The following is a 15,258-nucleotide window of genomic DNA, read 5'->3' on the forward strand; positions in this document are numbered from 1 at the left end:
CAAAACTCTGCTCATCGTCTGGTGATGAGCCCTTTGCTCATTCTTAACACATCAATACAAGGATTCTGGCCAGGCAAGGTGGTATGACGTAATTTTTTATAGCACGTGAGTCAACAAAGACTGTGCGCCGGATTATTCCCGGTTGCAACCATAGTACTTAATATGGCGTCTAAGGGCTTGTTGTACAAAACCAGCCACCGTCCTTTATGTTCTACACTATGACGTAGTTGATATGTAGATTCGGAGTGAAATTCACCGTATTGCGGTACTAGATTTGTAGGATTGTGCGCGCTGCGTGGACGAGCGTTTCATGGAGCAATTGGAGGCGAAACCAGGGCTGCTTCGTTATGAGAGTTTCCGGCGAACATACAAACTTATCAATAGAGGACCCCGTAAGAGATAATGGGAGATCCTATCTTCCATTATCCCCGCGATCATATCGATTTCAAACAAACACATGGAATAGCAAACTCGGGGTTTTACGTACAAATACATCATTGGTGTTTTACAATGGAAGAAAAGGAATGCCTGAGCAAGGTAAAGATAGTAGGATATTCAACGTCCAATACTTTGTCACTACAGCATCTCTTTTTGGCCGGAACATTTCTTTTGTTGGACCGTTGGAGATACTGCATCTGGTGATAATAGATAAAAAAAAAAAAATGTTTTGGCACATCTGCATACAACAAAAATTTAACAACCATTTATTTTATTACTGATCGTGGGATGCTGCTGATGATCTGCAAGGTTCCCTTGCAAAAAGATACTGAAATCCATTCGCTGCGCTATATAAGAGTTGACGTTCCCCCCTCTTGTAGAAGTTGTTCTGATTTGATTTACTATAGCTTTCATCCTACTTAAGCTTTTACAACAACACAATTACACATATAATAAATACAATATGACGATTCAAAAACAACCTGCTGTTTTCTTTGTCAATGCTGCTTTGTTCGACTGTGACGGAACATTAGTGAACTCCACCGGTGCTATTTCTGAATTCTGGAGAAACTTCGCTAAGACCAGACCTCACGTCAACCCAGATGAGATTATCAGAACTTCGCACGGTTGCAGAACTTTCGATGTGATCGCAAAGTGGTCTCCAGAAGATGCTGAAGTCGAGCAAGTTACTGAGTGGGAAGGCTCTATTCCTGACTCTTTCGGTCAATACGCCAAGCCAATTCCAGGTGCTGTCGAATTGGTCAAGTCATTTGACCACTTCTCCAAGAACCAAACTGCTAACAAGAAGCAAAGATGGGCCATTGTTACTTCTGGTACCTTGCCTTTGGCTACTAAGTGGTTGAAATTGTTAACTATTGAGCAACCAGATGTATTCATTACTGCTGAGAAGGTTACCAAAGGTAAGCCACACCCACAAGGATACCAGTCCGCCAGAAACACTTTAGGTTATGAAGGTGCTCACAACAAGGTCGTTGTGTTTGAAGATGCCCCAGCCGGAATAACTGCTGGTAAAGGTGCTGGTGCTTTTATCGTCGGAATCTGTTCCACCTATGACCCATTGAAGGTCAGAAATGCCGGTGCTGACATTGTCGTTGACGACTTGTCATCATTCAAGATCGACTCTTACAACCCAGAGACCGATGAATTCAAGGTCGTCGTCAGTGAATACCACTACGCCAACGATGAGTTCTTGGAAAATATTTAAGATTATCCAATATTTTTTCCCACACAGTTTGTGACGCTGCTGCGGGCTATTGATACGAGTCTTTCTCATTACATCCTATTTATTATAAGACACTATCAGCTTTTAATTGTTTCCTTTTTAAATCATTTATTTAGAAACATTTTTATAGAGAGTCATCAATGTATATTAGAGGTATAATCCTATCATTTGCCAATTTCCTTATCGCTAGTAGTTTCTTTTGTCAGGTATTCGCATAAATTTGGGTGATGCATCGCGCGCAAATTCGGACTTGAATCATCCCATGGCAGCTAGAAAATACAAAACCTTAATTATATTGCATTAGTCACCCCTCCTTTCTATGAACGTGTTCATTTGATAGGCTATAGTGAAACTGCCATGAATGATGAAGACTACGCCATGTCTGGCATCATTATCAAATGACACTACCAATTTGAACGTTGTCGATGAACTCATAAATTGCACTAAGCCGCATCAAGATTGAATTCGGAAGCCCCCCAATTGCATTCTCATGACTCACAAAACTTTATTTATTCCTTCTCTTGGTCCTTCTACATTGACCTCATCAAACGATTAGCACAATACTAAGGTGATGCCATATACCCATACCCTTCCTTCCGCTTCTTGATTACATAACAATAAGACATAAGTAAAAACGCGACACTCTCACGGTCTCTGCAGGAGTAAAAAAATCTTTGTTAGCGATGGCATCAATAAATTTTTCAGCTAAAGAGGTTGTAGCAATAGGAACTAACACTGCCTTTAACCTTCAATATCACCCAAAATGAGTACAGAATCGCCATCATTGACAGGTCTGTACCCATTATCAACATTACCAAGAATACCTGATTTGAAACTTTCAGAAAAGGTAATAATCCCTACTATAACCTCCCATGAGCCAAATACTATAGATGTTGGAATTTCGAAGTCAATCATCTCCAGTTATATCATTAAACCAACCCCTAAATTAATATGGTCATACGCATTAAGTCCCTCCAGCATTGTGGATTGCATGAGCGTCCTTGAACTTTCTACGAAGAAGTTGTATATTGTGGGCGTCACGGAACGTAAAAAATCGAAACTTTTGTTGATCGTTAGAACGATAGGAGGAGAGACGGAGGAATCCATTACAGAAACAGTAGAATTGAAATTAGAAGAAAGAGTTAAGGGGGTCGAGTTTTACCAAGAAGGAAAGCTCATTGTAGTTATCTACGAAAGTGGAAGCGTTGAGTTGATAAAAAATGAAGACAACAAGGAATTGTTGCAAAGCGGCATTCAACTAGGAACAACTAGTGGTAAAAGAACTCGCGGGTCTCCTAAATTGGTCTTCCACCAATTTATAAACGATATTGTTTTAAATAACAATGTTGGAGAAGAAAACAAGGATTTCATAGTCTTAATATTCCATGAAGATTCTCACTTAGTCTACAAGATGATTTCTCTTAACATTCAGAACTCCAACATTTTCGAGATCAACTCCACCAAATTTGCATGCTCCGATTCCAACTCGGTCAAAATCGCATATGCCTCAGGCTACTTGTACCAATTAAACTTGGCCAGCCAGGAAATCACTTCTCTTCCTGTCCTTTCTTTCAAGCCAGAACACACTATTTCTGTGCAAGCATTGCTCGACGGCAAGTCTAATATAGATGAAATATCATTCCTTGCACCTAGCATAGATCGTCTTTTGTTGTCTGTGGGAAATAAGATTCATTTAATTAATTTCAAATTTTCCTGTTTATTGGATACCTTTGAATCTCGCTCATCTTCATCGTCAGCAACCAACCCAGATAACGTTCTCGTAAGTCAAGTTGTACGTGTGAAAGGTACTGGTAAAGCTACTAAGTCATTAGCCGTTTACTTGTATTTGAAGAAGAAGGATAATAATGTTTACTTGAATGTCATTAACATAGACGTAGGATTGAATACCTTGAATGAGTGTTTAGGCAAGAGCATCAATAAGAGTAATGAGGACAAGCTTCTTGGATTAGTTGACTTGGCAAACCCAAATTTCGAATCAGAAGTCAAAAATTTGGCCAAACAATTGAAGGAAGTGTACAATCTGTTAGAAGAAGCCAAGAATCTCAAAGATGTGAATAAGTGGGAGAGGGTATTGATACCATACTTAAAAAACGAGTCTTGGGACTCAATCAAGAAGTCATTAAAGGGAAAGAAGAAGACGAATGACAAAGTCCACAAGTTTAAGGAATTTGAGGTTGAAAACGATCGTGCTGTTGATGTCAATTTTATCAGTAAGGTATTACACTTGATCTTTGAACTTAACGATTCCAAACAAGTGGTATTTGTTGACCCGGAATTTGTTCCAGAACACACACTCATCTACTTATTGACGAATCCTATATTCCCAGTTGAGTTCACTCGCGGTTTGTTGAAGTTATTTAACGAGAGTAACCTTGTAACTTTATTAAGACAAGCGATCATTACTTGTCCTAATTTAACTATTCATGAGTTACTTTTACAGTTGGTAAGTGCTGAAAATGACGAGGACATTTTCCAAGATTTAATTAACCGTTTGATTGGAGAATTTTCCATTGTAGACATCAACAGACAATTCAAAGAATTGTTGCAGAATGAGAAGTCTTACTTTAACTTGAACGATCTTTTGAATAGATTGTTGCAAGTCAAGAGCAATAACAAGAGCTGGTACTTGATTGAGATTATCATTGATGTTGGAGGATTATTCAATTGGCCCCTGGACACTGTGGATAAGTTGAATGAGTTGATAGAGTCCAAAGTCAATGCATTAATCGGAAACAGTTACAATTTAACCTTGACCAACCAAGTATTATTGCTTAATGAGCCTATCGCAAAGAAGAAGAAGAAATCGAAAAAGACCGTTTCGAAGTCTAACGCTGGTGACATCATCTCCAACAATGCCCAACAGCAATCTCAGTTAGACTCGATTTTGACAGTGAACAGTGCATCCAAAAATAAGCATTTGGATGACTCCAGCATTGAGATCTCCAAGAAGTTCCCTACCTATTCCGTTGATAGATTGGTGTTGTAAGATAAACAAAGACTTGTATGATAGTGTAATTTACGATCTATTTCCATGAATATATAAACAAGAATCATTAGCAAGTGGAATTTTACGTTGTAGAGTAGTGCTAAAGTGCTATAGTAATAATAGGATGGGAGTATTGATGAAATGTCCTTTGCTTTTCCATTGGTCCTTTAATCATAATGACTTGTGGTAAAACTGATATCAATGCTTCACTTCTCTAGTGTAAGAGTTCTAAGGCTGAATGTCTATTGTCATACACACAGAATTTTACTCACACTCAGTAATCACAAACAACTTTAATCGCACCCAACTTCACTCTTCAATAACACCTCTAAATACTCACACCCCACTTCCCTCTTCACTCACACCCCACTTCCATCACACCCTGCATCACCAACAACTTCATCATAATAACCATATCTAAACTCTAACTCTAAGACAATGAATAAGAGAGTCATCAATGGAACCTCCTCCTCTCTTCTACAGCGGATAATGGCTGTGAAAAATTCGCACTTAACAAACATGCACACCAAAAAAAATCAAAGAACTTTTCACTTCCATGAAGTTGTAAGTCAACGATTAGTTAAAGAGTTTGCTAGAAGTGTTGTACGGAATAGACTTAGAGACGTATATAGAGATCGCAAGGGCTGTTGTATAACTATATATATCTGTGGGATTGATACTAGACATCTTCATAGATTGGGAACGGCTTCTAAACACCAAAAACTCACACATATTACCTGCTAGAATGGCTACCAATTCAACTGCAGCAGCAGCAGTTAGAGCTTACAGAAATGCTTTAAGAGCCACTAAAGTGGCATTCAGACAAGATATACCCATGTTGGCATCTGCCAGAAGTCAGATAAGACAGGGATTCCAGCAACACAGCGATTTGACCGACACGACTCAAATAGAAGAAGAGATCCAGAAGTTGAATGATGTCAGCAAATTCTTGATACAAAACATAGTCCAAGGTGAGAAAAAGGAAGACGGGAAGTACCTCTTGAACTTCCACGAAAGAACGGAGTTGGGAGACAACGAGACCATCAAACAGTCGAAGAATGAAATGGGCTCATTATCAGGTGCCAAGGCTAAGAAGCGTAGCGACTTGAAGTAGTAAGCGTTGTGCTTGAAACGGAAGTCTCTGGCAACTTGATGCCTCTGGCCAATAGAGGGGGCTACAGAATGGCTCAGAGCAACACGAAATGACCAATAGTAGCTGTGAATTGTAATAATACGCAACTAGTGTAATGTACATAGATAATTATCAATAGATCAGCAAATTTCCTTATACAAAGTGTAGCAATTTAATCTAGAGCAAGTGATTCATGGTAGCACAAGAAGAGTTGCGATTGAAAAATAAAAAGATTTGGAACTGCTCGATATTTGAAAAAAGTATCATCTACCATTCTTCATAAGTAATTGTAGATATAAGCATATTGACCGAAGAAACATGACTGAAGCTGACCAGAGAGAAGTCAAGATATCTAAAGCATTGTCTTACCTTTTAAGACATGGTGCATTAAAAGAAAAATTGGATATTGATGAGGAGGGTTATGTGAAGATTAGTGCCCTCCTCCAGCACCAGAGACTCAAATCGTACAGAACAACAAGAGAAGACATTGACGCCGTAGTAAGAAACAACAATAAGAAGAGATTCACCATTCGAGATGGAGAATACATCTGTGCTAATCAAGGACACTCAATAAAAAAAGTATCTAATAACAACCTCGACTTGATGACCCTAGAAACGATTCCAAAAGAAGTATACCATGGCACATACAAGAAGAAATTGCCTCTGATCATTGCCAGTGGTGGATTAAGCAGAATGAATAGAAACCATATTCACATGACATCCAGAGAATTCTCCAAGATTTCAGGAATTCGTTACAATGCTGATATCTTGGTGTATATTGATGTTGCAAAATCTATGGCAGCTGGCATAAAATTTTATAAGAGCTTGAATAACGTTATTTTAAGTGAGGGGGACGAGAATGGATTCATTAGCTGGAAGTACTACGAGAAGATCGTCGACATCAAAACTGGTAATGAACTAGCTATCGAACAATTCTTCCAAGAAAATCAGGATAAGAATAGTACTACATAATTTATTCTTCACATTTCTATGATTTCTACTTTGATAGTAACAATTAAGGAAGCCGAATGGAACGGATTTGGAAACGAAAAACGCTCCAGCTGACTCTAGTAGTAGACAGAAAGAACTTGAAATGTCACCTTATGGCTATAATTGATGAGCACTTGACAAGAAGTATCCCATAATTAATATAATAGTGGTTTCAAGCGGCTATTAATGCATTGGGACTTGAACTTGAGGTGAATTGACAATATCCATAGTATATAGAAACTGACATTCGCAAAGACTACATAATATATGGCCATATGTATGTTGCCGTGTACTTCTCAGGGTTCAGGCGCATGTCTTGACCCTATAAGATAGTGGCTTTATTAGTAGAGCAAATATTATGCCCTGTAGTGTCGTAACTTAAAGAGACAGGCTCGAAAGGCAGCAGACCGCATATCATGATAATAATTAATGACTTTTTGACAATTATTCGGTGTCGGAAACTAGTTGAGTCATAAAATAGATGTACGCGGCCAATTTCTAGTAGGAATGTTTTAAGTTTTGATTTTTGAATTCTTTACTCCCAAAGTAATAAGTTATGGGATTTCCGTGACCCACAAAACTGGGTAATTATCACTCGAAACGAATAGCGAAGTTCCAGAAACACTCGTTTCCATATCTCCAACACTCTATTTTTTGAATTAGCCTTCTGTAATGAGTCCAGACAAAGAAAGTTTTCAAATCATAAATGAATGAAAAATATTAAATTATTCCTCGAAATTTGATATCAAGGTGTTCCTCATGGTAACTATCAGTGTAACTGGGGAATTCATTGCCTTTAGGGAGATACGGAATTATTATATAGGAAGGGTCAGAATTATCTTATCAAACCGAGAGAAACTACGGTGGAGACTCCCTGCCTTAGGAAAATATAGTTCATTCTAGTTTACCACAATTACTCTATGTTTTGCAATATTATATATTTCTAGAAAAGTATACAGTCACGTTTGGCCAAAATTTCCAGGAACTCCTGTCTATTGTGAGAGATATGTTCTACGGAATCGGATAGACACGGCAAATGAAGGGGTAAGTATAATTTGAAATATTCCGTAATCACCTCTCTTTCAGGCCCCGCGTAAGTGACAATGATTCTCGGTTCAAGTTGAAAGCCTTTTGCCAGAGGGTTACTCACGTTGTAACATTGCAACGAGACCTATCAGTGGACCTCATTTAAGTTTTTGAGTGATCGGGATTTTTCGAAACCGAGCCAGCACGGACTCTAATAAAACTCTTAGCTGCTAGATCTCGTATACTACTCCTGGTACATGTCCGGGTCTTCTACGACAATGCTGCGGTACGGGTCTTCTAAACCAATGCTATAATTTATTAATTGGGCAATGGCAACAAAACCTTCAATCGATTTAGAGACAATATAAGGTTTTGTGGCATTGATATTTTACACACCTAGGCCATCCCGATTACACGAGTGCAGTACCTTTGTTCTATCAGGACGCATAATTTTTTCTTTTCCCCATTTTAGGCCAGTTTTTGCAAAGAGGGTCGAATCTGGATTCAAACCTGCGGCAGTTCCGCTGTTTGAAACTAATATGATGTAGTCAGACGGTGGTTACGCTCTATCTACTTTTGAGACTCCTATTGTATGAAGAGGAGCTAGAAACGATCACACCACTATATGATGCTACAGATTCATTATCGATGATTTTCGGGCTTCTTGCATCCATATTGTTTGACGATATGTGGACCTACCAACTACCCTCATTCGTTCCCAGACATGCTCCCACGAAACTCTCTCACCTCTGGTTCTAGATTTAGCGGTTCCATATATTTTCTGTTGCTTTTATTTTAGTCAAACCTGCTCCATACATTGCATCTACATGTTCTAGTTTTAGGTTTGATTTTTTTGCCCTTCGTTAAAGAATCTAGATTCAGCCAGGCTATCTTCTAGCTAGAACTATACCCCATACAAAATACAGTCTAGTAATAAATACCTCTATTTAACAAGACATGACGGTAACGACTTGAAGATTGTTCCCGTGTCTGTGCCTATTCCCGTTCCCGTTCCTGGACTGTGTCCTGCCAACTTTCTTGTTCTGTTTCTGGTTCTGATTCTGGTTTTTGTTCTTGTTCTTCTCCTCCTCCTCCACTGTATTCCTCTTCTTTGTAGACTTTGCCTGGCTTTATATAACTCCCACATCTGCCTCCTTGCCAGACTTTCTTTCCTCTGTACCAAGTCTCGTTATTACTACCAGGCGGCTCCTTGTACATACCACTACGCCAGTCAGCATAAAAGTATTTTCGAGTCAAGCTGCTACCTGCCCAATTATAAACGCCTGTGTCTATCGTACCCACCAACTCCCTCGTTGCTGCTATATATACTGTTTGTCTCTACCACCTCCCATTGAAAAACGCTTAATAGTAGTCTCCGTCGCATGATAATGAATAGGCATTTCGAGTACTCGAATTACCAAATTTCAGAGATACATACTACCCCTGTCTACGTGCCTCCAAGGACTAAACCACTAGCCTCTGCCAACGATAATAAGATCTGCCAATGGTACTGTTGCTCGTGCGGACAGAGTTACGGCTCCATAATATACCCCAATAGTGTAGAGGAAGATGTGCTGCGAAACCTTCATCCTCACAAAGATACCCCAAACCACGGGCTACCAATAGCTACAAAGTACTCAAATGGCACCAATGGGTCATACTTCAACCCAAGCATTCATTCATCCACTTCAAATCATCACACCAACTCAACATCCGACTATTTGCTCCAGAATTTGAAATACTACAGCCAAATAGTGTATAGTAAAGGCATAGACACACCACATCGTCCTGATTCTGCATTGAGTGGTAGAAGCATCCTGGAAGATACACTGTTTTACCGTAACTACGACATATATTCCCCTTCACTCTCAAATGTGCAGACTATAGATGATGAACAAGAAAACTTGTCTTTCAAGCGGTCTGAAAGCTTAGGAGATTTATTAGATGGCGATGCAGCCATATCACTTCGTGACGAAGACTATGAAGATTCTACTACAGTGCCGAGTACTGCTACCAGCACTATCTCCTCGAATACAGATAGCGGAAGCCAATTTTCAGAATCTGGGCAAGGAAGCAACATCATCCTCAACATTCCAACGAGGTTCACATGTCACAGATGTGATCATATGATGTGCCCGTATTGTCCCAAGGTTCGTATGAGAGATTTGACAAAGTAAAATTCTTGTGAAATCGATCATGTATCATAATTAAGCTATAAAGTATTCTTGTAACTGGGCATGAATTTCATGGTGTTAGTCAATTCTATTCCATTTGGTGTATTCAGTCCATACTTTATCTTCATTTCATCTTTTTATTTTTGGGCTTACAATGATTTTACTATTTTTGGGTTGTGTTATATATTTTGGTTCTAGGTTCTCATGTTTGTAGCATATTAGTAATGAACAAATGCTAACGTTATTTAATCGCTTATCGTAGCGATTCCTCTTCCGCATATCTTAAGTCGGTGAAAACAGGGCTCAAGAGATTGATAGGAAGGGGCTCAGAACAGAGGAAGAACAACACTGATGCGATTTCAGGTTTGCTTCCATATATGCCGAAGGCTCATGTAAGTTTCGTAAGTACATCCATGTAGCTATTTTACAATTTCATAGTTCATTTGGAATTGGCAATGCTAAACGGTCATTGCTTCATATGAATCTCTGTCTCTATTGATCCTCACTATTTCACATTGCTATTGGCCCCCTCCAATAATCTCTCACAATTTCAATGGTTTCACTGGTTTCACAGTTCAAGTGCCCTCTCTGAGCAACTATGAACGAATATCTTGCAAATACACAATGAAAGAAGTCACACATAGAATTTCGTATATTGGAAATACCCTTCTACTCTATACCCATACAATAGAAATGCTGCGAAAAAATTTGTATGGCAATATTGAAGTATAGGTGTTTCCAAAGATAACTGCTTTACTCTACAACTAAATTATTCTGTATTTGGCTTTTTAAATTAGAAGTTCTTTATAAAGTGGCTCCATGCAAAGTAGTACCGACTTATATTGGCACTATTGCTGTTTGAGATGAAGATATCATACTATCATGTTTAATCACAGCCAACTTTGCGGAGCCCTCATAAACATGCGTCTTTTTAGTGTATTATTGAGGTAAATGCTAAACACCATGGATAATTGTCTCTATGTCCACTTCTACGATCTTTCATTCTATAAATCAGTGAATGTGAATGCATTGTGTTAAGCAGATATTCCTAACTATTTACATGTAACATGCTGTATTACTTCTTTTGAAGTGACTTTCTCTTCAACCATTTGTCTTTAGATTTGACGATTTTAGATTCCGATTTTGGTACGATCTTCTTCTTGTTATCAAAAGATTGTATCTTGACATGCACTGGTCCCTTGTTAATAGAAACCTTCTTGGATAACTTAATAGCCCTCAACTTCTCCTGTTTCAATTTCTGGCGTATTAACTTCTGGTCGATCTCATCAAAATCTTGACTTCTTAAATGCTTGGGTTGTGTTGTTGTTGCTGCCAAAAGGCTATCGCTCTCAATTGCTTCTATCAAGTCATCTGGCAAAAGATCTGGCAATTGATCCTCCTCTTCTTGTTCAACTACGCTCTGCGTTTTCTCTTTCTTTTGCAATTGTTGCTCTTTATTTTTAAGATCGAACTGTCTTCTTCTTTCTTTCTCTTCCCTGTTTTTCTGTGCCTGTATTTCCTTTTGTTTTCTCTGCTTTTCTATTATGTCTTGTTTAGCAGTACTTGTAGATTCTTCTTCCGGTGCCTCATCGTCTGAGTCTGATTCCTCCTCCGAACTAGACTCTTCTTGTTGCTCTTCAGGAACCTCTTCAGCAGTGTGGTACTCTGCGTCGTTCAAGCTGTTGTCCACATCCAGAAATTTTATTTTCGTTGGAGCCTTATTAGACTTTATCTGACTCCTCGTTACAACCATTCTACCCTAATATTTTTATCTTAAACTGGTCAATTCTTACTCTATATCTATTCTTTACTATCTCATCTCTATGAATGCTTATACTTTTTTTTTCTATGCACAGGTCTCGATTGGTGCACGCACGAATAAATTTTGCAATCAAATTTATTAAGGTACGCTATGAGACGTTAAGAGGTCGGCGTATGGGAAGTTAACTATGGAACAAGACAGTTCACACCGTATTGTTTCCATTTCTTCTTGATTAAGTCGTTCTTAATTGTTTTCACAAATGCCTTATCCTGTAACAGCCTTAATGTAGCATTATTTATTTCGACTCCGTCAATTACCAAGGTCTCCAATCTGAACGCTCCCCCATTGTTCCTGCGAATATTCGCTATATTGGATGGAACTGCCCTGAACAAGTCAATTAACCCGATTCCTTCTATTCTGATGCAAAAACTAAGATCAAGATATTTCAACTTGCACACGTCGTAACTTATCTCTTTCTCGATATCATTGTGGAACTGCTTCATTGTTTGATTGTCCAAGTCTAACTCATTCAAATAGAGGTTCTCCAAGTTTGGGCAAGTCTTTAGGATTTGGCCCAAGGATAGAAGGCTAGCATGTCCCATTTGAAACGAATCAGTTTTGAAGTGCAAATAACTGGAATTTCCTATTACTAACGTTTGTAGACATTGCTTTCGGCTGTTGCAGATTTTTAACAACTTTACTAATCCTTTGTTGGATAGTGACGAGCCGTATATATCAAGAAACTTTAATTCATGTAGTTGAGGTAAGTCGCTGACAGCGAACTCATTCATAGTTGTTGTTGTCACAATTTTCGGCTCCCTAAATAATAGCTTTTCCAAGGTGAAGTTTGGATTGTAGTTCTTAAAGAGTTGGAATAAGTCAAGTAGCCGAAAATTGAAGTTATTTTCAAGGGTCAATTTGGTTAACTTTGGTGTCCTTATTAAAAATTCACCTAGGGATGGTAACCAATTCATGAAGTCAAAAGACACTATAGTTAATTCCACCAAATTTGGTAGGCTCATCCTGAGATATATAGGATAAGGGTTGTACGTATCAAATGAAACAGGTAATTGGGACTCGTCTGTTAAGAGTTTTGGGTGGTTGATAAGTGTCAAGTACTCTAGCAGACTGTAGTCTGTGTTTGAATCTTTTGCCCTTTCGCAGAGTCTTTTAAAGTATTTCTCAGTCGTCGGCACAATATGGTTGTAAGAACTGCTCATTTCAGGTAATAGCACAACAATATAGAGAGTTCTCAACTTCTTGAATAGTTGAAAAAGAAGAGTTTCGTATCTTAAACTGGAATTGATGCCCAATCGAAGATGTTCCAAGTTGGATAAGTTATCCAATTTCCAACTGAATTTGCTCAACTTGTTTAGCAATAATTGGAAATTGAGATTCTTGTCAACCAAGTCCAATGACTTGATCAGAAAGTTAGGTTCGCTAATGAGTATCTCTATCATTTTGTGTAGTTGAGCTCCGTTGATTGCTGATCGTAGCTTTAGTGATTTGACCTGTTGTGAATATGACTTGTGTACTACTCTTTTAACCAATTTAATGCCGTGGGTGAACTCTGATAGAGTGATGTTTGGCTTAAGGTTGATACGTTGAGTGTATAATGAGGGTATTTTTGTTAGTGAGTAATACCACAACTTACTAACATGATGACACGAAAGCAAGCCTTTGAATGAAATATCTCTAAAGATTACTTCTATGATGTCTAACGGGAAATACTTGAAAGGATCTAGTCCCTGAGATTTGCCATGTGTTTTAACCTTCTTCGTTGGTGCCAGTTGAACTGCGCTATGACTTCGTTTTAAGGGTAACATGACTTCGAATGCAGAAGAAAAAGAGCTACTTCTCGAGCTTGTCTGTGATGGCGATCGCAGTTGTGATGATCCAATGGAGTTTTCTCGAACGAGATTCAGAGCAGATACAAAGCCCAGCTTCGACCTTTCTTGTTTCCTGAGTTTCAATTCGTGGTTTAATACCTTGTACTTTGTCTTTAATTGCGAAAACAATTTCTCTGGAACCTTTATATGATGTTCCTTGACCGCTTTTTCTATAATGTATACTCCTAATTGGTAGTTTTTGTAGGCTTCTTCATCTTTCTTCATTTTTGAATATAATTTTCCTGTTCTAAGATAACCTTTGCAGCTTATAGGCTCATTTTTGGTCATCCATTTTGCGTCTTCTAGCGCTTTATCAATACGACCCAACTTCTCGTAAGTTGCTGCTCTTTGATCAACAATTGACCCCAATTTGGGGTGAAGGCACGGTCCCATGATGGGGACTTCTGTTAAGTTATACTTTTCCTTTCGAATTTTCTTTGCCTCGGACGATGGGATTCTGGCGATTCGTCCGTAGAGTTCATCATACAACTTGAGAGCTCGCTCAAAATCGCATGATTTGTAGTACAATACTGCCAAATTGAGCTTATCTTCTAGCAAGCTTTCATCGAACAGCATAATGGCTATTACTTCATATCACTGTGGAATGCGATTAGATGGTTATAAGGCTCATTTAAATGTACAACTGAGCAATGAAAGCTCGGGACTTCGTAGTTATTCCAAATTTTACCGTATCAACTATTACAGTCTTTGTAGTTTAGACTCTCTATTGAGTTACTTTCTTGGTATCTTTCTTCACTTCACACACCTTCACGTCTTCCCATAGTAAATAACCGTTCTGTATATTGTTCTGTACTGTTCTATACTATACACTGTAAGTCTCAAGTGAGAAGATTCTACACGCGAAGCACTATACACAAGAAACTATAAACAAAGCATAATATGTAGTATAAAGCATAATACGTAGTATATAACGAGGAACAATATACAATATACTATAAAGATACTACTTTACACTATTCAATATACAACAAACACAAGATGCACTATTCAAAAATAGAATACAATGCACATTCAATACTCAGTATACAACAAAGTACAATATACACTATATTCAATATACCATTAACAATATCTTCTTTTCAGACTTGATGTGCTACCCTGCTAAAATTGACATATTTTCGCGTTTTTCGAAGTCATCCCATATCCCGACGCTACCATACTTTTATTTTTCATGTCTCTTATGGTCTCTCACATTCCGTACGATTGGCCTTAGCATACATACGTAATACAATAATACATACGTAATACAGTGACATATGTACCCTACCATATACATACGTATATACACCCATACATACACCCTTACACACAAATATATACGTACACAAAGTCGATTTTTCACCTTTACTGTTACTGAAAAAAAATGCACCCTGCGACTCGTGAAATGTGGAGTTGACGTTTATGTTTGACATGGCCATGATTGTATATAAATGGACTCTGGTAGTTATAAGGAAGTGGCGATTCCGGAGAATTCATGGCTTGGCATATTTTTACCAACCGAACTCTTACCGCAACATTCCTTCCTTTAAAGAAGAATTAGCGAATACATCTTCTTTCCACGCAATTAGCGCCTTAT

General features: G+C 38.3%; 7 protein-coding genes across 7 annotated transcripts; 5 read left to right on the plus strand and 2 right to left on the minus strand. All coding sequences in view use genetic code 12, as the record gives it.

Moving 5' to 3' along the window:
• The first annotated feature begins 835 nt into the window (after positions 1–835).
• Positions 836–1,840, plus strand: RHR2 (glycerol-1-phosphatase). The gene has a single exon (XM_064916026.1). The coding sequence runs from the start codon at positions 902–904 to the stop codon at positions 1,661–1,663; it is 762 nt and encodes a 253-aa protein (XP_064776729.1). The 5' UTR covers positions 836–901; the 3' UTR covers positions 1,664–1,840.
• A 604-nt stretch (positions 1,841–2,444) lies between these two features.
• On the plus strand, positions 2,445–4,688 carry UTP8 (Utp8p; the record flags this gene model as incomplete). Its single annotated transcript, XM_064920112.1, has 1 exon — positions 2,445–4,688. The coding sequence occupies one exon, from the start codon at positions 2,445–2,447 to the stop codon at positions 4,686–4,688; it is 2,244 nt and encodes a 747-aa protein (XP_064776730.1).
• Positions 4,689–5,232: 544 nt separating this feature from the next.
• Positions 5,233–6,059, plus strand: RJT20DRAFT_7893 (uncharacterized protein). Its single transcript, XM_064921211.1, has one exon. The coding sequence runs from the start codon at positions 5,434–5,436 to the stop codon at positions 5,800–5,802; it is 369 nt and encodes a 122-aa protein (XP_064776731.1). The 5' UTR covers positions 5,233–5,433; the 3' UTR covers positions 5,803–6,059.
• A 79-nt stretch (positions 6,060–6,138) lies between these two features.
• On the plus strand, positions 6,139–6,792 carry TPT1 (tRNA 2'-phosphotransferase; the record flags this gene model as incomplete). The annotated part of the gene is made up of 1 exon (XM_064920113.1): positions 6,139–6,792. One exon carries the CDS (start codon positions 6,139–6,141, stop codon positions 6,790–6,792), a length of 654 nt encoding a protein of 217 aa, XP_064776732.1.
• Positions 6,793–9,224: 2,432 nt separating this feature from the next.
• Positions 9,225–10,013, plus strand: RJT20DRAFT_4272 (uncharacterized protein; the record flags this gene model as incomplete). The annotated part of the gene is made up of 1 exon (XM_064920114.1): positions 9,225–10,013. The coding sequence occupies one exon, from the start codon at positions 9,225–9,227 to the stop codon at positions 10,011–10,013; it is 789 nt and encodes a 262-aa protein (XP_064776733.1).
• A 1,072-nt stretch (positions 10,014–11,085) lies between these two features.
• On the minus strand, positions 11,086–11,763 carry BUD21 (Bud21p; the record flags this gene model as incomplete). The annotated part of the gene is made up of 1 exon (XM_064918082.1): positions 11,086–11,763. One exon carries the CDS (start codon positions 11,761–11,763, stop codon positions 11,086–11,088), a length of 678 nt encoding a protein of 225 aa, XP_064776734.1.
• A 38-nt stretch (positions 11,764–11,801) lies between these two features.
• On the minus strand, positions 11,802–14,550 carry RJT20DRAFT_123735 (DNA-binding SCF ubiquitin ligase subunit). The gene has a single exon (XM_064916027.1). The coding sequence runs from the start codon at positions 14,235–14,237 to the stop codon at positions 11,958–11,960; it is 2,280 nt and encodes a 759-aa protein (XP_064776735.1). The 5' UTR covers positions 14,238–14,550; the 3' UTR covers positions 11,802–11,957.
• Between the last annotated feature and the right edge of the window lie 708 nt (positions 14,551–15,258).

Source organism: Scheffersomyces xylosifermentans, assembly GCF_036884685.1.
Source record: "Scheffersomyces xylosifermentans strain CBS 12540 chromosome Unknown RJT20scaffold_1, whole genome shotgun sequence".
Taxonomy (NCBI): domain Eukaryota; kingdom Fungi; phylum Ascomycota; class Pichiomycetes; order Serinales; family Debaryomycetaceae; genus Scheffersomyces; species Scheffersomyces xylosifermentans.